Source organism: Phycodurus eques, chromosome 2 (assembly GCF_024500275.1).
Source record: "Phycodurus eques isolate BA_2022a chromosome 2, UOR_Pequ_1.1, whole genome shotgun sequence".
In the NCBI taxonomy this organism is placed as follows: domain Eukaryota; kingdom Metazoa; phylum Chordata; class Actinopteri; order Syngnathiformes; family Syngnathidae; genus Phycodurus; species Phycodurus eques.
Window position 1 is genome coordinate 38,840,702 of NC_084526.1, and position 27,461 is coordinate 38,868,162.

The 27,461-nt window shown below is 42.1% G+C and overlaps 1 protein-coding gene across 2 annotated transcripts in view; it reads left to right on the forward strand.

The window, feature by feature from the left end:
* ccdc102a (coiled-coil domain containing 102A) overlaps window positions 1-27,461 on the forward strand; it is an 83,361-nt gene that overhangs the window by 15,573 nt on the left and 40,327 nt on the right. Inside the window, exons 3-5 of one of the 2 annotated variants that reach the window (XM_061670607.1) lie at window positions 3,674-4,069; window positions 19,305-19,558; window positions 23,278-23,386. In XM_061670607.1, the coding sequence (XP_061526591.1) occupies window positions 3,674-4,069; window positions 19,305-19,558; window positions 23,278-23,386 (759 nt within the window). The remainder of the gene's footprint in view (window positions 1-3,673; window positions 4,070-19,304; window positions 19,559-23,277; window positions 23,387-27,461) is intronic. The other variant, XM_061670608.1, reaches the window with a different exon arrangement.

The following is a 27,461-nucleotide window of genomic DNA, read 5'->3' on the forward strand; positions in this document are numbered from 1 at the left end:
AGATATCCTAATATCCTAACCATTACTTGAATAAGAGTAGTTATCACTTTAAATGCATTAAAGGCTAAAGAAACTACGGGAGAAGCCAACTACAAAATCTAGAAACAGACAGTCGTCATGAACTGTGCCTTCAGAGAGAAATTAAGTTGAGATGAGTTAAAGTTGCATATAAGTTAAACAGGGCAAACAATCATGGGACAAAGAAACTTGTCCTTAGGAACTAATGTTTGGTGAGAAAGTGACAGAAAAATTTTGCACTTAATAGTTTCCTGGAGGATGCATATGGGATTAGCCTTTGAAGTTGGTAATCGTGAAAAATTAAGTGAAACAGACGATGATTTTAGTCAATTCTTTTCCAGAATGAGAGTGCTTAAAGAGGAGGATGCTATTCATGTGGCACAGCTTAAAGCAGGCATCAGGTGCAGGTGGAGATAGGCCTGGCTCAAATTGGAGGCCCAAACGAAAAAGCAAACGTGTACTTGAGCCCTGTAAATAAATATTTTTCTGCGTGAAGAATTTGTTTTTTATTTTGCCTTATTGTAGTCTTCAGAGTCTTCCAGATTGCTTAATGTATGTTAAAATCAAAAAGATTATCTGCGGTGGCTCGGGGATCCCCCTAGACCCCCCCTAAGTTGTTTTTTTGGTCACTTTTTTCATGCCTTTGGTGTTTGCATGTCTGGGTTTATAGCGATTGTTTTTGTTTTTTGTTTTTTTTACAGTGTACTTACTGTAATGACCTCACATGTGGGAAGGGGGAGCTACAGTCACTGATGTACTTTTCAGTCGTTTATATAATGCTGGGTAAATAATAAAACACATAAAAACATAGGGCCTATTTCATTAATTTGTGCGTATGCACAAATGTGTGCTTCAATTACGCATATGCACATTTGACGCACAAATCTGTGATTCATCAATATGTTTACAAGACATAGTTGAGGAGCAATTTTGCTAACCAATGACTTCATTTGAGTAGCAATTTTTTGCAGGTTAATCCCACAGGGATCTGCAGCAAGGATTTTTTTAAACAATAAAAATATGACAATATACAGTGGAACCTTGATTTAATGGAATAATGGGTGGGAGGTCATCTGTTCAAGCTGATTGTCCGTTATGTTGAAGCACTTTAAAAAAACATTTGTGGCCATATGCACCCATATTATTGGAAATTACAAAGTTGTTTTGTACTTTTTTTGTGGCCAAAAACACCCAGTAAAGTAGAAAGTCATAGTAATTTAATATAAAAAAGCTTGAAAATGTTTGAAAAGTTTTTAAGTTTACCGAAATTTACCTCGCTGGTGCTTGGGGGGATGATAATGGCGTGCTTGTAGTAAATTGTTGTCTTGGGTCGCTTTCATGAACCGTGAGGTTCAGAGCTTTGTTCCGCCTCTTTCACACTTGGTGACAGGTTGTGCAGGTTGTGTCACATTAACGGCGTGCGTCCATCCAGCCCAGCAAAGCTTTTGGAAACCATCTCCACAGTTCAATTATCGGAAAAACATAAAAACCTATGATTCGCAGTTTTACTTTTCAATGTTTTATGAGGTGCAAAATGCTAATTTTGACTCACAAATTGCGATGCAAATCTGCTGATTTCTAGCCTTGGTTTGTACTTGAATTTATTTGTACTATCCAAGCAAATTTAAGACCTCCTCAGACCATGTTTACACGCAAATAAAAGATCTGCTTTCAAACTCTGAAATGTGAGGTGGATAAGCGAATCAGTCGCCCACCATGCTACCATTTTAGAATTAAAGTAATTTCTAATGTATAATGCGCATGTTTCCCCCCAAAAAATTGTCAAAAGTGCGCATTATACATAGGTATAGGAGAAAATGAAAAAGACCTTCACATTTTATAAATGTATGCTATGAAAAAGCTGTACACTTTCATTCCAATATGCCACCACACCCTAGAGGTTATGAAAACCTCTAGTATGCCACCTAGCGGTTATGAAAAAGGTGTAGGCTACACTTTCATTCCAGTATTTGTGAAATATATATATATATATATATATATATATATATATATATATATATTAAATATGACTGATGACTGAACAACAACCATCATTAATTTCTTTATGGTTGTGTTTTGTTAAATGATAATGCTTTACTGTCCCACTTATACTCACGAGGGTCGCGGGCGTGCCTGTCCCAGCTAACTGCGGGCAGGAGGCGGGCTACACCCTAAACTGGTTGCAAGCCACTTGCAGGGCACATATAAACAAACAACATTCGCACTCACATTCACACCTACACGCAATTTAGAATTTTCAATCAACCTACCACGCATGTTTTTGGGATGTGAGAGGAAACCACAGTACCCGGAGAAAACCCACGCAGGCACGGGGAGAACATGCAAACTCCACACAGGCGAGGCCGGGATTTGAACCCCGGTCCTCAGAACTGTGAGTCAGATGTGCTAACCAGTCGTCCACCGTGCCGCTGGAGTAACCGTTCACATATTAAAAAAACCCCCAAAAAACAATTAGGCCTTTTTTTTTTTTTTTTTTTTTTAACATGTATTGATAGCATACGCTTTGCCGTTGACAGAAACATAAACCTCATGAAAATCGGTAGAGAAATGAGCAAGTTTCATGCATAGCCTTCCATGGGAATGTCGACTTTTCCAACATGGCCACCAGTTGGGCACGTCGGTTAGCTGGGCTTCTACAGCGCACTAGCGTATCTAGTCTTCATATCTATGCCCTCACTTATGGTAACAAGCTTTGGGTTGTGACCGAAAGAACAAGATGGCAGATGCAAGCGGCCGAAAAGAGTTTCTCCGCAGGGTGTCAGAATAGAGCTGCTACTCCTCCACATCAAGAGGAGCCAGGTGAGGTTAGCTCGGGCATCTGGTTAGGATGTCTCCTGGAAGCCTCCCTGGTGAGGTATTGCGGACATGTACCACCGGGAGGTGGTACATGTCTGGAGACGACCCAGGACATCCTGGAGAGACTATGTCTCCTGGTTAGCCTGTGAACTGCTTGGGATCCCCAGGAAGAATTGGAGGAAGTCTGGGTTTCCCTGCTAAAGCTGCTGCCCCTGCGACCCGATCCCAGATAAGCGGAAGAAGATTGACTGATGTCCTGGAACATCATGGCCGCAAGATGAACGTACTGTATTATTTAAAAAAACACCATGTACAGTATTTTCTCAGTGTGCCAATGGATAGTCTCCGAGTAGGTCAGGACTTTCAGGATAAAATTTTCCTTATCCACCTAACAGTTCACTTCTACTTCACTTTTCAACAATGTAGCAGGCAAATGGCCTTTTCGCCTTGTTAGATTCTATCTATGCAGTCACTCTGACAGTCACTTTCAATTGCATGTTTTCAAGTGAAAGAATACCGTAACTGTGATGTAGCATACATCACTTCACACCAGAGGACTCAACACTAGCCATTTTTACTGGACTTAGGTGTCAAGGCTCAACTGTGGTTCGAATGGCATAGTCCTGGTATGCCCCTAGTTTTCCATTGAATTTGTAACCTCTCAATCTCTAGCTTTCATGGCAACTTTCTTCAACTGGTCTTTTGTTGCATCCACACTTCCCACATACATTCAATATTACCTTTTACCTTGGGTCTGCTCTTGTAGATGGAGTCAATTGATTATGTCATGTCCTTGATGAAGAGATTTTAAGTTGATTTGAGAACTGTTTTCTCCCAGGTTCGTTCAGAGCGTAACCGTGCACGTGATGAGGTCCGCCAGTTGAGGCAGAGGCTGGATGCTCTGACCAAGGAGCTGACCAGTGTTCGACGGGAGCGTCAAGAACTTGCATCAGAGAATGAGATGCTACGACAGGATGATGTACATCTTCGTAGTGATTTACCAGCTCCTCTTCCAGTCATAAGTTCTGCTTTGTCCCCTGCACACCACCTCTGTGCTTTTTCTGCCTCTTCCTCTCCATCCATTGCACCCTCTTCCCCCACCTCCTCGTCCTCCTCAACGCAAGTCCATACTGATTGCAACCTAGACAAATTAGGTGAGGCGATAACTGCGTCGCCAGAGCCAGAACCGGTGCGGGACATGGACATGAACGCACAAAAAACAGGTCAACAAAAGGTGAGATTGCACTTTATATTTTAAGATTATTTTTTCCCCATATTTTAGACCACTGGTTTTATTACATGTATTATCACTTTTGTCAAATAAGACGTCCGTATATCTCATCAGACTTGATCTTAATGGGCATCAACTCCTATATTCCGCATACTCAAAATCTTGTGTTTTCTTTGGCATTTTTACGATGCCACATAGCTGAGGTGGGACCGAGTTATTGCTTTGCAAGTTTTGCAACATTAAACAGACCTGTCACAAATAAGAATTTGCCTCCAGTAGTGCGGCAATTAGTAATCGAGTATTCTACTGGAATAATCAAGTATAAGAATAAAATTAATTTTTGCTTCGTTAAAGAGCAATTATGAATATCCACCCATCCATCCATTTTCTGAGCCGCTTCTCCTCACTAGGGTCGCGGGCATGCTGGAACCTATCCCAGCTATCATCGGGCAGGAGGCGGGGTACACCCTGAACTGGTTGCCAGCCAATCGCAGGGCACACATAAACAACCATTCGCACTCAAATTCACACCTACGGGCAATTTGGAGTTGTCAATTAACCTACCATGCATGTTTTTGGGATGTGGGAGGAAACCGGAGTGCCCGGAGAAAACCCACGCAGGCAAGGGGAGAACATGCAAACTCCACACAGGCGGGTCGGGGATTGAACCCTGGGCCTCAGAACCGTGAGGCAGACGCTCTAACCAGTCTTCCACCGTGCCGCCAGTTGGGACGTTGTGTTCAACATAAATAAAAACATAAATAAAAATAGAATACAATGATTTGCAAATCATGTTCAACCTATATTTAATTGAATACACTACAAAGACAAGATATTTAATGTTCAAACTGATAAACTTGATTGTTTTTAGCAAATAATCATTAACTTAGAATTGCGCCACACATTTTCAATGGGAGACAGGTCTGGACTGCAGGCAGGCCAGTCTAGTACCCGTACTCTTTCACTACAAAGCCACGCTGTTGTAACACGTGCAGAATGTGGTTTGGCATTGTCTTGCTGAAATAAGCAGGGGCGTCCATGAAAAAGACGTTTCTTGGATGGCAGCATATGTTTCTCCAAAACCTGTATGTACCTTTCAGCATTAATGGTGCCTTCAGAGATGTATAAGTTATCCATGCCATTAGCACTAACTCAGCCCATACAATCACAGATGCTGGCTTTTGAACTTTGCGTCCATAACAGTCCGGATGGTTCTTTTTCTCTTTAGCCCGGAGGACACGACGTCCACAATTTCCAAAAACAATTTCAAATGTGGACTTGTCGGACCACAGAACACTTTTCCACTTTGCATCCATCTTAGAGGAGCTCAGGCCCAGAGAAGCCGGCAGCGTTTCTGGGTGTTGTTGATAAATGGCTTTTGCTTTGCATAGTCGAGTTTCAAGTTGCACTTACAGATGTAGCGCCGAATTGTACTTACTGACATTGGTTTTTGTAAGTGTTTCTGATCCCATGTGGTGACATCCTTTACACATTGATGTCAGTTTTTGATGCAGTGCCACCTGAGGGATCGAAGGTCCATCCATCCATTTTCATCACCGCTTTTCCTGGTTAGGGTCATGGGGCGCTGGAGCCTATCCCAGCTGACTTCGGGCGAAAGGCGGACGACACCCTGAAAAAATTCTAAGTTAATGATTATTTGTTAAAAACAATCAAGTTTATCAGTTTGAACATTAAATATCATGTCTTTGTAGTGTATTCAATTAAATATAGGTTGAACATGATTTGGAAATCATTGTGTTTTGTTTATGTTTAACACAACATCCAAACTTAATTGGAATTAGGGTTGTCACAGAGACATGAGTTTGGACTTGCGTATAAAATCTAGTTATATCGTAAACCGAGGACCACGTTATCTTTAACTATACAGGAAGTCCTCGAGTTACGACGTACTCGACCTACGACGTTTCGACTTTACGACGCCCGTGCCTCGGCCGCCATTTTGTCCCCAGCACCATAGTGTTTCTGCTTAGCTAGTGCTTGTCTGTGTACCGGGAGTATCTTTGCCTTTTTCGCCCTCCTTTTTTCACACTCTCAGCAGTAATGGTAAGTACAGCATCCTATTTTTTTTATTTTAATGTATTTTAGTTTATTTTTACGAAGTGTTAACCTTTCCTGCTACGGTCACCTGTAGTGTCACCTGCTCGGGAGACGCAGGGGTTAACTCCCTTCTCTCGTTGCACAGCTGAGCTGGGTGGCGGCAACAATAAAGGCACGAAGTACCGATTTGCTGCTTTAATGGCTTCATTAGCTCCTCTGCACATTCAACGTCAATGGGTCCTCCACTAATCGTTCCCCTCCCCGGTCGCTGTCACTACACTTGCTATTGTACACACGCACTGGCGCACACTCCTTCCTCCTTCGCAGTCCCGCCGGACGACGCCTGCACAGTCCCGTCTCACTCACACATTGACGCACACGCCCACACATACTGAGCTTGCTGTCACAATCACGTGGGACAATACCCGTAACAGAAGTATTTCGCTGTAAATTTCAACTTTAATGGTGAAATCAGACTTTCGCGGAAATTCGTGTTACGTCCCCAGCGTAGGAACGGAACTCGTTCGTAAATCGAGGACTTCCTGTATGTTGTTTTTACTGTTTGTAAGCAATAAATTAATCTCAAAACAAACGTTCACCAAAACAATCAGTATTATACAAATATGCTTGAATTTCTTCCTGATCTTGTGTGTTGTTGTAGTCATAGAACATAAGTTGTGTGCAAATCAAGGTTTCAGGGGTAAAATAACCTTGACTATAGATGGCATTACAATTATCTACAGTTTTGTCAATCAGCTAGTTTGTATTCTAACTGCAGAAGTGCATATAAACCTGTTTGTGTCTGTCAGTGGCAGCAGAGGAAGTACTGTTCTCATAAGCCCAATTTCATCCAGACAAATTTCCTGTAACTTTCCATTGTTATGGTTTTCATACTTCCTCCTCAGTGAGTACTGTGCTCCCACATGTGCACAGGCAATGTGTTACCTTTTAGCCCTCTCTTTTAGGGCACAGATGCAATCTTATGCGCTTTAAACAAGCTGGTTTTCTTTTAAGTTTGATAAGCGTGGACCTGGACCTGCTTCATAATGAAAATGATTTAGGATAACTTTTGTCGTCAATTGCTATTATATAAATACAACTGACTCGAATTGAGGTGAGTATCATAGTAGCTGTCAGACTGCATCAAATACTGTATACAGTGAGTATAACATTTCAACACACACCTGTTCAAATGTCAAGTTTTAGCAATATCAAGAAAATAAAACCAAGATAATAATTTTAGAACTTTTTCCACCTTCGTGACATAACCTACCCATGACCTGAAAATCAAACATTTATAATCCATCCATCCATTTTCTTTACCGCTTATCCCTACTAGGGTCGCGAGTGTGCTGGAGCTTCTTTTTTTTTTTACAATACCCTGGTTGCATAAACATGCACCCCCTTAAACTAATACTGTGTTCCAGCACTATTTGTCTTTTATTAAAGCCCAAGTCTTTTTGGGCAAAAGTCTATCAGTGTTGCATGTTCTTGTGGCAATATTTTCCCTCTCTTCCTTCATTGCAAAAATGCTTCGAATTGTAAGTGCATCTCCTCCGCACAGCCATCTTCAGATCACCGCATAGATGTTCGATCGGATTCAGGTCTGGACTCTACTAGGCCATCCGAAAACCCTAATCTTCTGGTGAAGCCATCCTTTTGTTGATTTGAATGTGTAGACTGGGTCATTATTATGTAAAAGATTGAGTTCCTCTTCATCTTCAGTTTTCTAGCAGAAGCCTGAAGGTTTTGTGCTAAAACTGAATAGTATTTGGAACTGTTCATAATTTCCTCCATCATGACTAAGGCCGGCGGACAACTGGTTAGCACATGTGCCTCACAGTTCTGAGGACCTGGGTTGAAATCCGACCTCGCCTGTGTGAAGTTTATAAGTTCTCCCCGTGCCTGCATGGGTTTTCTCCGGGTATAAGTGGGACAGAAAAGACATTTAAGAAAACACAACCATAAAAAAATTAATGATGGTTGTTGTTCAGTCATATTTAAAAAAATATATATATATAGTTCACAAATACTAGAATGAAAGTGTACAACTTTTTCATAACCTTTAGGGGGCGGTGGCATATTGGAATGAAAGTGTACAGCTTTTTCATAACCTCTAGATGGTGGCATAGATTTATAAAATGTGAAGGGTTAGGCTCCAGCATGCCCGTGACCCTGGCGAGGATAAGCGGTACAGAAGATGAATGACTACGGCTCCAATTCCAGCAGAAGAAAAACTGACTCAATACATGATAGTGGCGCCACCATGCGTCACTGTAGGTGCGGTGTTCGTTTGGTGATGAGTGTGCGCCAAACATACCTTTTTGTAATTATGACCATGAACTTCAACCTTGGTTTTAACAGACCAAAACACATTTTCCCACATGCATTTGTGAGATTTAAAGAGTGTTTTTACAAAATGTAACGGGGTCTGGATGGTTTTCTTTGTAAAGGTCCAATATTCAGGATTTTTGCTACCTATTTTTCCACTAATAATTTCTTTTATCTTAGCAATCACAAGTTGATTAACAACTACCCCCCAATGGGCCTCTTTGGTCTTCAGGGTTCAAAAACATATTTTGGGGGAAAAGCCTCTAGGGAAATGATGTAATTGTAAATATTAAGGTACTGAAACTCTGTAAATGTTACATAAACCTCATAATTTGTCACAATGCTAGTTTGGACCCAAAGGCACGACTCTTCCCCACAAGAGAACTTTAAAGTTTTTAATTGACAAGTAAGTGGGAGAATACTTTAATGGCAACCGGGCTCAAGTGGTGGATGGAGTTCCTAAAAGGTCAGCACATGTGAGTACAATGTAAATGCTGGAATGAAGTGTGTTCAAATTATGTTTACTCACAGGTGTTAGTTGGAGGAAGCTTCCTTGAAACCGATCAGGTGTGGCAGAGAGTGATGGCACACTTTAGCATATTGCCTGGGGCAGACAGGTGAATACAGTGTACCATGGTGCTTTGTGATTGGCCATGTGGTACTAGTAGTCTGCAATCCAAATTTCTAGGCTGTGTCCAAAAGCCAGTAATTGGGTCTCCCTCGTCAAATTCGATCACGGAAAATCCAAACCTTTATGGGCTCAATAAATAAGTCAGAGAGGGACTTATAAAACCAGTCACGAGGCAGGAAGAGGCAGAGGTCGGATAAACATGCAGGGTCAGAGTACAGGTTGGTCCAAATTCAGGTTCAGGTTCAAATGACTGGAGAATACTGCAAAGGCAATCTGGCACTACAGTGAAGGGCAGAGTTGGATAAGTAGAGCAAGGAACAAGTGAAAACAATGAGGTACTAATGAGGTGTGTAAAGCTGAGGCACAGGAAATAGGTCAAAGGAATTGGATCTTCAAAATAAAAGGGTGAATAGGAAATGAAGAGAACATGATTATTTTTGCATGGTGTATCCTGGTACATAGGTGAAACTAGCAGAAAAGGATTCTGGGATTTGCTGACTTTTTACTTGCAAATATCACTCTCAACATACCCCAAAAGACAAAAATTTCTGTTCTCACAAATTGTCCTCCAAAGTGATCATTTACAAGCATTCTATTATAGATCTCACTGCCTCAAATGCACATGATGGAGCAGTCTCAATTTTGATCAGCTGGTATCAGATGTACTGTATATGGTGCAGGGTCTATTCATACTGCCGCAGGGATACGGTCTTGGTTGCGAAGTGGATGCAGAAGCAACTTCCTCAGCACAGCATAGACAAATGTCCCGTGCAGATAGTGACTCCCATTCCCCAGAACAGCCCACTAAAGAGTCTAATCCTAACATTCAGCCTACAAAAATAATAGTGATCACATAGAAGTCTTTTTTTACCATATATAGCAAATCAAAATCATCAGCAACTGATGTAATTAGGGTCTTTCCACATAAAATCAACTCTTAAGGGTCATCTTATACCTGGTTTGTCAGGCTGTGTGTCTGAATACTTTCTGTATCCACTGTATACACATAACACACACCTTAAAACCCAAATTATCACAATCACCATGTACAAGAATTCATATTTTATAGCCTATGCATTCTGAGTGATGAGTTTTGATTTTGACTTTTGAGGTTGAACAGTACATGTTCTCAAAATTACATTATATCTTATTTTACTTATCCCCACACACTCCCTCCTATTTAGCCTTGCTAAAGGATCGTACAACCTGATATTTCTTGTAATGTGTCATTCTGTGAAACTCATTCCATTATTTATTACATATTTAGCAATTAATAGTCCCAAGACATTGAATTGAATAAATCAAAACTGTAATTAATATCACTATTGTCAATAATGTTAATATTTTGTCACTCAAAACCAGTCAAAGAAAAAATATCATAAACATTTGAAGAAACGTTTTTTTCTGGTGGCGTGTTTGTTTTTGCTGAGACAAAAATGTTCCTGACAAAATATCCAGAATGTTCCCCAAAAGTGATGATAGGGGTTGTCATCTTTGTTGGAGTCTCGGCTCCATGGGCATGTATGCTGTTGTTTTTTTTTTTTTTTTTTAAATCAGGCATAGATAATAAACTTACTACTTAATACAGACAGGTCTTCTTCTTTTCCTTTTTGCTTGTCCCGTTAGGGGTCGCCACGGCGTGTCATCCTTTTCCATGTAAGCTTATCTCCAGCATCCTCCTCTCTCACACCAACTGCCTTCCTGTCTTCCCTCACGACATCCATCCATCTTCTCTTTGGTTTTCCTCTAGCTCTCTTGCTTGGCAGCTCCACCCTCATCATCCTTCTACCAATATACTCACTCTCTCTCCTTGGGATGTGTCCAAACCATCAAAGTCTGCGCTCTCTAACTTTGTCTCCAAAACATCTAAGCTTGGCCGCCCCTCTGATGAGCTCATTTCTAATCTTATCCAACCTGGTCGGTCACTCCTCGAGGGAACCTCAACATCTTCATTTCTGCCACCTTCAGCTCTGCTTCCTGTTGTCTCTTCAGTGCCACTGTCTCTAATCCGTCCATCATGGCTGGCCTCACCACTGTCTTATAAACTTTGACCTTCATCCTAGCAGACTCTTCTGTTACATAACACACCTGACACCTTCCGCCACCCGTTCCAACCTGCTTGGACTCGTTTCTTCACTTCCTAACCACACTCACCATTGCTCTGGACTGTTGACCCCAAGTATTTAAAGTCCTCCACCCTTGCTATCTCTTCTCCCTGTAGCCTCACTCTTCCCCTTAGACCCCTCTCATTCACGCACATATATTCTGTTTTACTTCTGCTAATCTTCATTCCTTTCATTTCCAGTGCATGCCTTCACCTTTCTAACTGTTCCTACAACTCCTCCCTGCTTTAACTGCAGACCACAATGTCATCTGCGAACATCATGGTCCACGGGGATTCCAGTCCAACCTCATCTGTCAGCCAATCCATCACCACTGCAAACAGAAAGGGGCTTAGGGCTGATCCTTGATGCAGTCCCACCTCCACCTTAAAGCCCTCTGTCACACCTACAGCACACCTCACCACTGTTCTTTTGCCCTCATACATGTTCTGTACTATTCTAACATACTTCATTGCCACTCCAGACTTCCGCATGGCAGTACCACAGTTCTTCTCTGGGTACTCTGTCATAGGCTTTCTCTTGATCTACAAAGACACAATGTAACTCCTTCTGACCTTCTCTATACTTCTCCTTCAACACCCTCAAGGCAAATAATGCATCTGTGGTACTCTTTCTAGGCATGAAACCCTACTGTTGCTTGTAAATACTCACTTATGTCCTGAGTCTAACCTCCAGTACTCTTCATAACTTTATTGTGTGGCTCATCAACTTTATTCCTCTATAGTTTCCACAGCGCTGCACATTTTTAAGAACACCCTTGTTCTTAAAAATGGGCACCTGCACACTTTTCCTCCATTCCTCAGGCAACTTCTCACGTGCTAGAATTCTATTGAACAAGCTGGTCAAAAACTCCACTGCCACCTCTCCTAGATGCTTCCATACCTCCACAGGAATGTCATCTGGATCAACTACCTTTCCATTTTTTAACCTTTTTAAGTGCCTTTCTAACTTCCCCTTTACTAATCATTGCTACTTCCTGTTCCACCACCTTTGCCTCTTCTACTCTTCTTTCTCTCTGATTTACCTCATTCATCAACTCCTCAAAATATTATTTCCATCTATCCAGCACACTGCTGGCACCAGTCAACACATTTCCATCTCTATCCTTAATCACCCTAATTTGCAGCACATCCTTACCATCTCTATCCCTCTGTCTGGCCAACCTGTATAGCTCTTTTTATCCTTATTTAGTGTCCAACCTGACATACATGTCATCATATGCATCTTGTTTGGCCTTTGCTTCCTCTCTACCTTCGCCCTACGTCGCATCTCCACGTATTCCTTTCTCCTCTCCTCAGTCCTCTCAGTGTCCCACTTCTTCTTAGCTATACTCTTTCCTTGTATAATTCCCTGTACTTTGAGGTTCCACCACCAAGTCTCCTTCTTTCCTTTCCTGCCAGAAGATACACCAAGTACTCTCCTGCCTGTCTCTCTGATCACCTTGGCTGTAGTGGTCGAGTCTTCTGGAAGCTACTCCTGTCCACCAAGAGCTTGTCTCACCTATTCCCGAAAAGCCACACAACACTCTTCCTTTCTCAGCTTCCACCACATGGTTCTCTGCTCTCCCTTTGTCTTCTTAATCTTCCTGCCCACAACCAGAGTCATCTTACACACCACCATCCTATGCTGTCTAGCCACACTTTCCCCACCACTACCTAGCAGTTATTAACCTCTTTCAGATTACATCGTCTGCACAAGATGTAATCCACCTGCATGTTTCTACCTCCGCTCTTGCAGGACACCCTATGTTCCTGCCTCTTCTGGAAAAACTGTTCACTCCAGCCATTTCCATCCTTTTTGCAAAGTCTACCACCATCTGTCCCTCGAGGTTCCTTACCTGGATGCCGAATTTACCCATCACTTCTTCATCACACCTGTTTCCTTAATCAACATGTCCATTAAAATCTCCACCAATCACGACTCTCTCTCTGTTTGGGATCCTCAGAACTACTTTGTCCAGCTCCTTCCAGAATTTCTATTTCACCTCTAAGTCACATCCTACCTATGGGGCACAGCCACTAATTACATTATACAAAACACCCTCAATTTAAAGTTTCAGCCTCATCACTCAATCTGATACTCTTTTCACCTCCAAGACATTCTTAGCTAACTCTTCCTTTAAAATCACCCCTATTCCATTTATCTTCCCATCTACACCATAGTAACATAATGTAAACCCTGCCCCGAAACTTCTAGCCTTACTGCCTTTCCACCTGGTCTCCTGGACACACAATATATCATCCTTTCTCCTAATCATACCAACCAACTCCTGAGATTTTCGTGTCATAGTCCTAACATTCAAAGTCCCCACATTCAGTTCTAGGCTCTGTGCTTTCCTCTTCTCTTTCTGCTTTCCACCTCTCCTTCATCTTTGACCCACAGTAGCTGAATCTCTACCAGCACCCTGTAGGTTAATGGTGGCGATGGCGGACGTTGTTAACACGATTAACCTCTACATTTATCTGGGCTTGGGACCGGCCTACAGTTTGCACCGGTTTGTGCCCCCCATAGCTGCATTTTAATACAGACAGGTACAAACGCAAAATAGTTACATAAACTCAAAAGATGAATACAAGTTCAAATAGTTACATAAAAATAAAAAAACATCACAAACCCTAAATTATTTCATTTTTCTTTCAATTAAGTTACCGTATTTTCACGACCATAAGGCGCACCGTATTAAAAGGCGCACTCTCAGTTACAGGGTGTATTTCTGTATTTAACACATACATAAGGTGCACCGTATTATTGGGCGCAGGCATGGTAAAACATACGCTAGCTTAAAACATACGGTAGCATGCATGCACGCTAAAACATACGCTAGCATGCATGCTAGCGTATGTTTTTAAAAAGGCAGCGGGAGCAAAACTGAGTTCGGTTGTACTTTATTGAAGTATTTAACAATGTACTCACGTTTTTTTATCAATCCTCATCCACAAATCCATCAAAGTTCTCATCTTCTGCATCCGAAATGAACAGCTGGGCAAGTTCTCCATCAAACATGCTGGGTTCCCTCTCGTCATTGTCGGAGTCAGTCTCGTTGCCGGGTGGCTGTTCAGCAATTATGCCAGCTTTCAAGAAAGCTCGGACAACAGTCAGATCAGATACCTTAGCCCAGGCATCCACAATCCATTCACATTTGGTGGCATAACTCGCCTTCTTGACTTGGTGAAGCTCGTTTTCCTGCTTCCTCCATTTGCGAACCATGGATTCCTTGATCTTGAATTCTCACATGGCTGTTCGATTCCTATGTTCCTCCGCGTAACTGATAGCTTGCAATTTAAACTGTGCTTTGTAAGCCTGTCTCTTCGTAGGTGCCAATTTCGGGGCTTCTTAGCCAAACCGATGTTGTTTTGCACAATGCACATACCGGCGCTATATACGTACGGGAGCATGGCTTTCCCCTTTCACGCGAGTCCGTATTATAAGGCGCGCCGACCGTTTTGGAGAAAATTTAAGACTTTTAAGTGCGCCTTATGGTTGTGAAAATACGGTATACAGGTTATAGATCACAATAAGGGTGGACAAAATTTAGAATTTCTTTTTTTCTTGGTCTCATTTTTAAGTCGCATAAACCTGGCATTTGAACAGTCACTGAATGATCTTTTCTTAGTTTAGGCCCCTATTGCTGTAAGTAACAGTCTCACTGAGTGTATGGCTATTTCTAATTAAGTTTTGATCAATTACATATTTCTTAGCTGTTTTCACTACATTACATTACATACAGTACCTTGTCAATGTTGGACTCCATTTCAGAATCAGAATCAGAATCAGAATCATCTTTATTTGCCAAGTATGTCCAAAACACACAAGGAATTTGTCTCCGGTAGTTGGAGCCGCTCTAGTACAACAAACAGTCAATTTACAGAACACTTTGGGGACATAAAGACATTGACAAAAAACAATTGTGCAAAAAGATGCAGAGTCCTCTAGCACTTAGAGCAGTTCGAACGACTAATATTGCAATAGTCCGGTGCAATGACCATTGTGCAAAGGGCGCTGAGACTTCAAGGAGTGTATGCGGTTTAAAGTGACAAGTAGTGCGATCATCTGGGACAATGTCGGTTGTGCAAATGTTACAGATACTCCTCAATCAGTGTGCAAATGGAGCAGATGCTACTCTGGCATGAGTGGCCAGTATATGCAAATAGTGCAGCATGGCGAGACAACTACAGTGAGTGCACAAGTAATAAATAATTGGCCCCACAGAAATGTGACAACGAACTCAAGTCAAAAAATTGCCAGCTTGTTGTAATGGAATTATAGGTTAGGTGTTTAAGAAGTTGATCGCAAGAGGGAAGAAGCTGTTGGAATGTCTACTAGTTCTAGTTAGCGTTGATCGGTAGCGCCTACCTGAGGGAAGGAGCTGGAAGAGCTGGTGACCGGGGTGCAGACGGTCCGAGAGGATTTTGCACGCCCTTGTCTTAGTTCTGGCAGCGTGCAAGTCCTCAATGGTGGGTAGGGGGTTACCGACAATCCTTTCAGCAGTTTTGATTGTCCGTTGCAGTCGGAGCTTGTCCTTTTTTGTAGCAGCACCAAACCAGACTGTGATGGAAGAACACAGGACCGATTCGATGACCGCTGTGTAGAACTGTCTCAGCAGCTCCGGTGGCAGGCCGTGCTTTCTCAGAAGCCGCAGGAAGTACATCCTCTGCTGGGCCTTTTTGAGGACGGAGTTGATGTTGTTCGCCCACTTCAGGTCCTGAGAGATTGTAATTCCCAGGAACTTGAAGGTCTCGACGGTTGACACAAGGCAGCTGGACAACGTGAGGGGCAGCTGTGGCGAAGGATGCCTCCTGAAGTCCACGATCATCTCTACCGTCTTGAGCGTGTTCAGCTCCAGGTTGTGTCGCCCGCACCACAGCTCCAGCCGCTCCGCTTCCTGTCGATATGCAGACTCGTCACCGTCCTTGATGAGGCCGATGACAGTGGTGTCATCTGCAAACTTCAGGAGCTTGACAGTCGGGTTCGCTGAGGTGCAGTCGTTCGTGTAGAGAGAGAAGAGCAGCGGAGAGAGGACACAACCTTGGGGCGCCCCAGTGCTGATGCTGCGTGTGGATGAGGTGGCCTCCCCCAGCCTGACCTGCTGTGTCCTGCCCGTCAGAAAGCTGTAGATCCACTGGCAGATGGCAGGTGAGACGCTGAGCTGGAGAAGCTTGGTTGAAAGGAGTTCAGGGATGATGGTATTGAACGCTGAGCTGAAGTCCACGAACAGGATCCTCACGTAGGTCCCTGCACTGTCGAGGTGTTCTAGGATGAAGTGCAGTCCCATGTTGACTGCATCATCCGCAGACCTGTTCGCTTGGTAGGCAAACTGCAGGGGGTCCAGCAGGGGACCTGTGACACTCTTGAGGTGGTCCAGCACGAGACGTTCAAAGGACTTCATGACCACAGATGTCAAAGCGACAGGCCTGTAGTCATTCAGACTAGAGATTGCAGGTTTCTTGGGGACTGGAATGATGGTGGAGCGTTTGAAGCAGGATGGAACTTCGCACATTTCCAAAGATCTGTTAAAGATCTGAGTGAAGACTGGAGCGAGCTGGTCCGCGCAGACTTTGAGGCAGGATGGGGACACATGGTCCGGTCCTGTTGCTTTGTTAATCTTCTGTTGTTTGAAGATGCGTCTCACATCCTGTTCATGGATGGTTAACGCAGAAGTCAGAGGTGTGGTTGTGGTCGCGGGTGCGGCCGGGTTGGTGTGTGGAGTGAAACTGTCCTTTTCAAATCTGCAATAGAAGGTATTCAAGTCGTTGGCTAGTGTGCTATTGTTCTCAGCTTGGGGGGATCGTCGCTTGTAATTAGTCAGCGATTGGAATGCACGCCAGACTGATTTCGAGTCGTTCGCGCTAAACTGTTTTTCCAACTTTGCTGCATAGATCCTCTTTGCAATGTTAATTTCTTTAGTAAGCTGGTTTCTAGCTCGATTATACAGGGCCCTGTCCCCGCTCTGATATGCATCTTCCTGAGCTTGGCGAAGCTGCTTAAGTTTAGCAGTGAACCACGGCTTGTTGTTGTTGAATGTCCGAAATGATTTTGTTGGTACACAAACCTCTTCACAGAAACTGATATAGGATGTGACAGTGTCCGTATATTCATCCAGGCTGCCAGCTGAATTTTCAAAGACACTCCAGTCTGTGCAGTCTAAACAGCTTTGAAGTTCCATCTTTGCTTCATTGGTCCACTTTTTGACTGTTTTCACTGTAGGCTTCGCACATTTAAGTACTTGCTTGTACGTCGGTATTAAGTGAATTAAGCAGTGATCAGACGAGCCCAGGGCTGCACGAGGTATAGCACGGTATGCGTTTTTTACCGTAGTGTAGCAGTGGTCTAAAGTATTATTTTCCCTGGTAGGACAGTCGATGTGCTGCTTGTATTTAGGGAGTTCGTGGTTGAGTTTAGCTTTGTTAAAGTCCCCGAGAATAATGAGGGGTGAGTCAGGGTGTTTTTTTTCAATTTCGTTGACTTGTTCGGCGAGCGTTAGCAATGCGGCGCTCGTGTTAGCTTGCGGTGTGATATAGACTCCAGCCAGTATAAACGATGCAAACTCACGTGGCGCGTAAAAAGGTTTACAGTTCAGAAACAGCGACTCCAAATGCGGGCTGCAGTGTGTGCTGAGCACCGTGACGTCCGTACACCATTTTTCGTTTATATGGAGGCATATCCCGCCGCCCTTCGTTTTTCCCGATGATTCCATGTCGCGGTCCGCTCGATGAATGTTGAAGCCGGGAAGCGTGACGGCGCCATCGGGTACAGCGTCGCAAAGCCAGGTCTCCGTGAAGCACATGGCCGCGGAACGTCCGAAGTCTTTACTGGTCTTTAACAGAAGATGAAGCTCGTCCATTTTGTTGGGTAGGGAGCGTACATTCGCGAGGTGGATCGACGGGAAGGCCAATCTGTGTCCTCTCTTGCGGAGTTTCACCTGAATTCCGGCTCGTTTTCCTCTGTGGCGCCGCTTCCGCATCCATGCGCCGAAAACCGCGGACGCCGCTCCGGTGAGTAACTCGGGGAAAAAACTGAGCGGATTTTCGAAAGTTGGTGACAGAAAGTCCGGAGTAGCCTCCTTGATGGTTAGCAGGTCTCCCCTTGTGTAAGTGAGTCGTGTAAGGTCTCCAAAGACGGACGAAAAACACAAAAACGAAGACAATACTAGAGAGCGCGTTACCGAGGCGGCCACACTGGTAGGCGCCATCTTCTGTGCGTGTAAGCACCACGTCCTACTCACATTCCACTACGCTCGAAACAACCACCAACCAAGGGTCACTGTGCCCCCTCTCCGCCCATGAAGATATCTTCATGGCGAGACTGACTGATATGTGCCGGGTTGCGGCTGCAAATCTGATATAAATAACCCTTTTCCCCAGAATAAGTCTGCCTTTTTTTTTTTTATCCCTATGATTACAAACGACAGAATGTTGGTTAAAGAAATGACACACAAAGAAAGTAGACCTACAAACTTGCTGAGAATAACATGTCAACCTAAAAAAAACATTGTCTCCAGTTATCTCTGTAAGGTTAGCTCTATTCAATGTTTCAAATATATTGCCATAGGGGAATAGCTTGCCCAAAAAAACGGTTACCCTACCAATAGTAGCATTTTCGAGACTCCAAAAGAAGTCTTTTGTATTCCTCAGAGTTAACACCACTCTCACGCCGCTTTCTCTGCGCAGCACTCTATGCACGAGGAACAATAGCTATAACATGGGAGGCACATCTTTTGGAATTGGTTCTAGTCATATTGTATATCTGTGACCCGCAAATGCATCAGTCTCATTCTCTACCTGAATTGCGACACAGCGCCAGTAAACAACAGCAGCCAATTCTGGAACTAACTGTCTTTGTCAACGGCATTTTAAGTGACAAATGTAAAATATTTTTAGACACATTGTTATGTCCCGATGGTCCGTTTTATCAGATATCCGTTATATCAAGGTTCCACTGTATTTGTTTTTTAAATGTCTTTTGCTTGTAGTGTTTAAATGCAAATCATGTAAAGCACATTGTTACCACAAGTTACCTTTGTGTATGAAATGCACTACGTAAATATTTTTTTCTTGCAGTACCTTACATTGCTGTTTGCTTCTGTTGTTTGTACCAGCAGGACATGGCCCTTCTTCAGTCTGTGCTGCATTTACGAACTCCAGTAGGTGAAACTCAAGGGGCCTGGGACAGTCAGAGTGGCAATGGTGGCCTTAATCCACCAGGCACACGCTCATCTTCTGGTCTGAGCCGGCAAGAACGCAACAGGCAACTCTGGGGAGACATGAGCACCACAGAGGACGACTTAAGCAAACTCCATGCCTTACAGCTTCGTCTGGACGAGTCCCAGAAAGTCCTGTCGAAGGAGAGAGAGTATGTCACACTATTTCACAACTGTCAGACAGTAAATGATCAATGGGTTGAATTTATTTTGCCCACTTGTGCCTTCAGGGTACTCGACAGTAAATTGATAAACTTGCTTCATACATCTGATCTTGAGTTAACTGAAGTAGTTAAAAATATACGTAAAATTTAATAGTAAATCTACACTACAAAGACAAGATATTTAATATTCAGGCTGATGAATGTTATTGTTTATTTATGCAAATATTGTCACATTTGGAATTTGATGCTTGTAACATGTTCCAAAAAACCTGGGACACGGGCAACAAAAGACTGGGAAAGTTGAGGAATGCTAAAAAAAAATACCAGTTTGGAACATTCTACAGGTGAACAGGTAAATTGGAAACAGATGAGTGTCATAATTGGGTATAAAAGGATGATAGCTAAATGCTGCTTCACCATGTTTGCTTTTGACTCTGTGCTCCACTATTTGGCCTGAGTCTGTCGATCTCAGAGCCCTACTAGGTTTATATGCCATTAGCATTTCTTTCATGTGTTCAGGACCTAAACCATTTAGTGATTTACATACCAGTAGCAGAACTTCAAAATCTATTCTAAAGCTGACTGGGAGCCACTGTAGAGACTTTAGAATTGGAGTAATATGCTCTGACCTCTTTATTCTGGTCAGAACCGAGCTGCAGCATTCTGAATGAGCTGCAGCTGTTTAATGCTCTTTTTGGGGAGTCAATCAGGGCAGTGATGGGGGTGTTAAGAGCCGAAACTATAATGTTGCTGTGCAACAGGGGAGTCTGCTTATTTTAAAAACATTTTATTATTCTGATGTTTATTGAAAATGCAGCCGGACAGAAAAGGTTTTTAGGGGACAGACAGAGGGATAGAGTGGACAAGGGGACTAGGGGTGAGAACCACAGCAGAACAATAGTGAGACAGTCTAGATATTTGAACACAAGTAACATTACAACAGTCATTTGTAGATTGGGGGGGACACCCGGTGAGGACATGCAATAACTAACCAAGAGAACAAGATAAGGTAGGACAGAAAAGGGCAGGATAAGGGAAAATGAGCAAGGCAGTGCTATTGACGAGTGGTGCGGTGATATTCTTTTTTAGTGTCTAAACCTGTGTAAGAACCTGTGAGTTGATATGTTAGTATAACCTGTGTTGTTGTTATTGATCCCAGCATAAGTAATTAAAGCCTATAGTGTCTATTGAACTTATTAATGAATGAACACCATATCACATGCATGCCAGTCAACTGGTGTACGGAGTTGCTGAGCCGGCACATCAAGGAAGGGTGAGCCCCCCCACCCCTCCCCCCAAATTTTAGCCACCTTATTGGACAGATTTGCTGTCGTGGACAATTTTCCACTTCGGGTTCGACATATTTTGTTGGCAAGGACAACACTTATTGTAGTATGACATAATCCAAGAGCGACGATGAAAAATGAAAAGTGTAGCATGTTAGATTTTTTTGGGGTATCTTCTGTGTAGAGTAACATGAACAACAATGCTCTGTCAGCGCACCTTGACATCCACCAATAGGATTGCGTCTTGCAACGGCCCGTAGGCTTCCTTGCTTCCCATTGTCAACATACTTGGTCGGCATAGTCAACATTTATTCACGCACACAAACCAATGATTACTCAATCTTCAGGGACTGATTCAACAAACGTTAGTTAGTGCTAACACTAGCTGGCTACGTAACATTATGTTACCTGCATGCGAGCCGTATTAATGTGGACATACCTCAAGCTCTCCTTGAATAGACAGCCCAAAGCGTACTCTCCTGAGTACCTGGTGATGAAATCACATTTTATTCATCTTTTTGTTCTTTTTTTACAAAACAATACATTGCCGCAATCCATTGTTGTTGTTGTTGTCACTATGGTAACAGTTATATCCGGTCGTGGTGACCAGTGACACGTTTTCTGTTCTGGCCTTTCTGACAGTGTTTGATTTGGCAAGATAAAGCGAGTTATGGTGCTATTTTAATAAATGTCGAGTAGTGTTGCCAAGATTTTATGGCAGGACTCTGACATATTGCCATCGCAAAAGACCAAATTTGTCTTGTAGTCTGATCCAGGGATAACCGGACAATGCCTATGGATCCATCCAGACAGGGAGTTAGATGGGCATGACCCTGTGGAGTCCAGAATAAATGGGATGATTTTTTTTTTTTTTTTTTTTTTTTTTTGCATAAGCCAGATATTTACTTGATGTGTTCCTGTGACAGCATTTTTCATTTTTGAGCTGCTGGATGAGAAATTGTGTTTTTTATGGATCACAATTTTTGGTTCACTTTTAATTTGTTCAATAATTTATGTATTTCCTCATTGGGATTTTTACTGTGTTGGCTCGTTAGGAGTTTGATTTATGTTTTTAACGTGGTTTCCTGCTCTTTTTGTTTTTCCTGTAGGAATAATAGGATATTATTCTTCCACACAATACTGCTTTTCCTGTATCCCAAAGAAGAGATTTCAGCAGATTTTTTGCTCTAAAAAAGAAAAAGAAAACAACCATTCTTTTGTGATAAGTGATGTGAAATATGGATGTTCTATTGAATAGCCCATTTTTGAATTGCACATTTTCAGTGACAAGGAAAGTAGCGTGATTCCTGATGACAATTGGGTGGATACTGTTTTCATGAATGTGTTGGGTGGGTGAGTTGCTTATAAAACAGAAGTCAATTCTGGATAATGATTCATATGGGGGGGGATTATGTATATTCTCTAGATGAGGGATTTCTCGTTCACCAACTATTGCCAAGCCCCGGGTCATTAATTGCTCTATTAATTCAGTAAACTGTAAATTTCTTGAATTACCAGGTGTGTGGGAGCAGTCTGCTATGGGCTTAATAACAATGTTAAAATCTCCTGCTCTTATCGTGTTTGTCGAGTTGAGTAGTAGGTGAAAGAATATAGGGAAAAAGGTTGGGTCATCCTTATATGGTTCTTAAATGTTAGCAAAGATGAAAATTGTCTGGTTAATGGAGGCTTTAGACATTATAAATCTTGCGTTTGGGTCAGTAGTGGGTGTTTTACTAGTAATTGTTTTCTGTGAATCAATGATTCATCCACCTCTACTTTTCTCGTAAACAGTTTTTAACACCATTTGTATTGTCATTAGTAACCTATGTTGAAACTTTATTAAGTTAAGGCCATCCTTTTGTAAAGTTGACCAGAAACTTTTCTTTGTGTACTTCTTTCTTTTCTATTGTTCATTTCAGTTTTCAAAGTTTCATCCACATCGTCGAACAGAATATTAGCTTGTCCAGAAATAGAAACAGCCTCAGAGGCAAAGCTGTTTATACTTTTAAAGCAATAACAAGACACACAAACTAGGAAATGCTAATTAGGTGATTATTTTCATTCTGATGTACGCAACTGACCCAAACTTCCAGCTTCCTACTGGCTTAGCTGAAAATTTAAACCGAAGAATGAAAAGTACTGTGGCATCGTAGTTTATGCAAATTTGCTTAATTGGGAAATTATTTTCGATGAAAACAAACATTGTACAGTATACACATGTTCAGGTGTTGATGGATTTTTTATTTAACTTGTAGGAGTGGGGCTTTATTTTAAATTTGTTTTTCAAAACCCACGAGAGGCTTGAAAATCGGTTTTGAGGTGATTTTCAATGGTGTTCTAATATTTAGCAATCTGTAAACAAACTCAAGCAAACTGTGGTTGATTGAACACTGATTTGTGTCATGTTTTTGTAATTCACAGAGACAAGCTTGCATTGAGTAAGAGCATTGAGAAGCTGGAGACAGAGCTCAGTCAGTGGAAACTTAAATATGAGGAGCTCAGCAAGACTAAACAGGAAGTCCTTAAACAGGTATGACACACATGGTTTCATTGTTATACTACATTATATTGTTCCGATCGAAGCTGGTTTGACATAATGTCCCTAATTATAGTACGTTGTACTACATTAGTTGATCAAGACAACTCAAAACTTAATTACTTTTGATTCTTTGATTAGAGACGAAGTATCAAAACCAGCTGCACACCAGTTATTAAACACAAAACTATATACATGTATTGCTATCGCAGGAAAATAAGTGACAGCTTGAATCTGCTAAAAACAAAATCTTATTTTGACAAAACAAATACTGAACCTGAACAGGTTAACAATGGGCAGAAAAAAAGGCCATTATGGTGGGTCAGGAAGTAGCAATGGTTAGTAAGGGAGAAGTTAGAAAGTGTGCCAGACTGGTTTGACATGGTTACGAGTAGGCCTGTCACAATAATTACTGTATCGATAAAAACAAAAAAACAAAAATGGACACAATAGTTTTTCCGGACTCGATAAATTCACGTTTACATGCGTGCTGGTTTACAATACATCATCAACATTCAGTCGCGCTACTTGTTCCCCTCTCCTGTCAGTAAACATGCTTGCCGCTGTGGGAGGCGGGGCACACACACACACACACACACGCACGCACGCACACATACACAAATAGGTGTGGACAGCGTCGGGGTACACCCTGAACTGGTCGCCAGCCAATTGCAGGGAACATAGAAAGAAACAAGCATTCGCCCTCACATTCACACCTACGGGCAATTTAGAGTCTTCAATTAACCTACCATGCATGTTTTTGAGATGTGGGAGGGAACCGGAGTACCCGGAGAAAACCCACACAGGAATGGGGAGACCATGCAAGTTCATAATTAAAATTTTTACCTAAGTTCACGGGTCTAAAAACTAACGAGTTCAAAGTTTTTGTTTTGTTTGTTTTTTTCAAAATGTTGCGGATGAACTATTACCTTTAAAATATTGGCATTTCATTTCCCCATTATTGCCACCCATTCAGTCCACACTAGTCGCCTGCTGCAGCTGTCACCAATCTCAGAAACATGAGGAAAAACATGAGGAAAACGTGTTGCTTGAATGGTATTTTTTTAAATGAGGAATTGAACCGAAAAGAGGACTTTTGTCCTTAATGTGCAAACAAAAACAACAACACAGTATGACAGGAACAATGGTGAAAATAATGATAACTTTACATTCCTAGTGGCTTTGGCTGACTGTATTAACAAAAAAAAAAAATATATTCCTATATTACAAAACAAAATAAATTCCATATTATCACAGTGTGATCGTTTAGTGTTTTAACTGAAGCATTCTGATACAAATTTTGCAATCATGTACTGTTTTACAAAAGAACACATTCACTCCCATTTTTGCAGTGTCCCTGAACATAGCTCGCACACTCACTTAGCTGCCACGTGCCTGCCTCGTTTTATTCTGAAAAACGAAATAGGAAATGCAGCAGGTTATTACATGATTAAAAGCATTTAAAAACAAAGCAAAAAACAGCTTATAAACATTTAAAACAACCATCCATTTTCTGAGCCGCTTCTCCTCACTAGGGTCGCGGGCGTGCTGGAGCCTATCCCAGCTGTCATCGGGCAGGAGGCGGGGTACACCCTGAACTGGTTGCCAGCCAATCGTAGGGCACATAGAAACAAACAACCCTTCGCACTCACAGTCATGCCTACGGGCAATTTAGAGTCTCCAATTAATGCGATGTGGGAGGAAACCGGAGCGTCCGGAGTAAACCTACGCAGGCACGGGGAGAACATGCAAACTCCACACAGCCGGGGCCGGGGATTGAACCCGGGTCCTCAGAACTGTGAGGCTGACGCTCTAACCAGTCGTCCACCGTGCCGCACTTTTAAAACAAAGAGAATTAAAACAGCGTACAGTGCAAGTAATATCATTTGAAAGTGGAAATGCTCTCGAAAGCATGGGAAGAAAGAAGAGTTTTTAACCTGGACTTAAAAACATGCACACTTGGGCCTGACGTCACTTGTGTTGGCAACTTATTCCATTTGTGTGCAGCATAATAGCTAAATGCTGCTTCAGCATGTTTGCTTTGGATTCTTTGCTCCACTATTTGACCTGAGTCTCTCGATCTCAGAGCCCTACTGGGTTTATATTCCATGAGCATTTCATTCATGTATTCAGGACCTAAACCGTTTAGTGATTTATGGACCAGTAGCAGAAGTTTAAAATATATTCTAAAGCTGACTGGAAGCCCGTGTAAAGACGTTGGAGTAATATGCTCTGACCCCTTTGTTCTGGTCAGAACCCGAGCTGCAGCATTCTGAATGAGCTGCAGCTGTTTAGGTCCAGTCAGAAGACCATTACAATAGTCAAGTCCACTTGAGATAAAAACATGGATGAGCTTCTCCTGGTCTGCTTGACACATGCAAGCCTTCACTCTGGATATGTTCTTCAGATGGTAGAAGTCAGTTTTGGTAATTCATTTGACTGTTGAAAGTCAGGTCGGAATCTATGAAAACACCAAGGTTTCGGACTTGGCCTTTGGTTTTTAAAGAGCGTGATTCCAGATATTTACGAACAGCAATCCTCTTTTCTTTATTGTCAAAACAATTATCTCAGTTTTGTTGTGGTTTAATTGAAGAACATTTTGGCTCATCCAGGTATTTATCTGTTTTAGACAGTGACACAACACTTCAATTGAACTGTAGTCATCTGGTGACACTGCTAGATATAACTATGTGTCATCTGCATAGCTATGATAGTAAAATTTAAAGTTCTGAAGAATTTGACCCAAGAGGAACATATACAGGCTGAACAGGAGGGGTCCAAGAACTGACCCTTGAGGGACCCCATAGGTCATTGCCAATCGATGATATTGAACACTTCCAATGGTTACAAAATAACTCCTTTCCTCCAGGTAGGACATGAACCATTTATGGACTGTTCCATTTAGTCCTACCCACGTTTCCAACCTGTTTAGCATTATATTATGATCTACCGTATCAAAAGCAGCACTGAGCCAGCAAGACCAGAATTGACACCTTTACCGAGTCAGTATTCAACCTTTTATCATTTAGAGATGATAAGAGCAGATTCTGGACTGTGATGAGTTAGGAACCTTGCTTGAAATTTGTCAAAAAGTCAATTTAAGTTCAAGAAATTGCTGAGTTGGTTAAAAATTACTTTCTCAACAATCTTGGCTAAGAAAGGGAGATTTGATGTGTCTCTAGCTTGCTAACATGGAAGCGTCCAGCGTTCTATTTTTTAGCAGAGGCTTGATGGCAGCTAATTTAAGAGCTTTAGGAAACTCGCCTGACTGTGAGCAATTATTTGCTGCAAATCATCGAGCAGACACTTCGCAATATCTTTGAAAAAGTCAGATGGTATTTAGTTAAGACAGCTCGTTGATGGTTTCAGCTGCTGAAGTGTTTTCTTTACAGTTTTTTGGTCAATTGTATCAAATTCTGACATGGTAATAGAGTTTTTCCTGGGTAGCTTCAGATGTAGTATCATTTTATCATTTTTCTGATTTGTGCTAATATTTAACCTGATGGATTGTATATTTTCATTAAAATAACAAGCAAATTCATTGCATTTATATGCTGTCAGGAGTTCTGGAGCTATCTGATTCGGGGGGTTTGTGAGTTTGTCAACCACAGCAAACAGAGTGCGAGTATTGTTGAAGTTCTTACTGGTGATTTCAGAAAAGTGTTGCTGTCTAGCCCTGACGCTTGGTTAAAATTACAAAGATGTTGTCTGTAGAGGTCATAGTCAATTTGGAGTTTAGTTTTTCTCCACTGCTTTCCTACACTTTGATTTAGAGGTCTTTACCATCATTGTGCTCCTCCACGGTGTTCTAGGTCGCCTCAAGATTGTCTTAGTTTTAATAGGAGCGACAGCATTCATGACATATGAGATTTTACAGGTGAAATTATCCAAATGTTCATCAACTATCTCAGCATTCACAGTTTATGGCACAGCAATGGTCTCCATAAACTTAGTGGCAGTACTCTCATTTATGTACCTTTTCTTAATAGACATAGAGGTTTTCTGAACTTTTGGAAGAATCTCTAATTCAAAGAATACACAAAAATGGTCAGAAATAGCCATGTCCTTA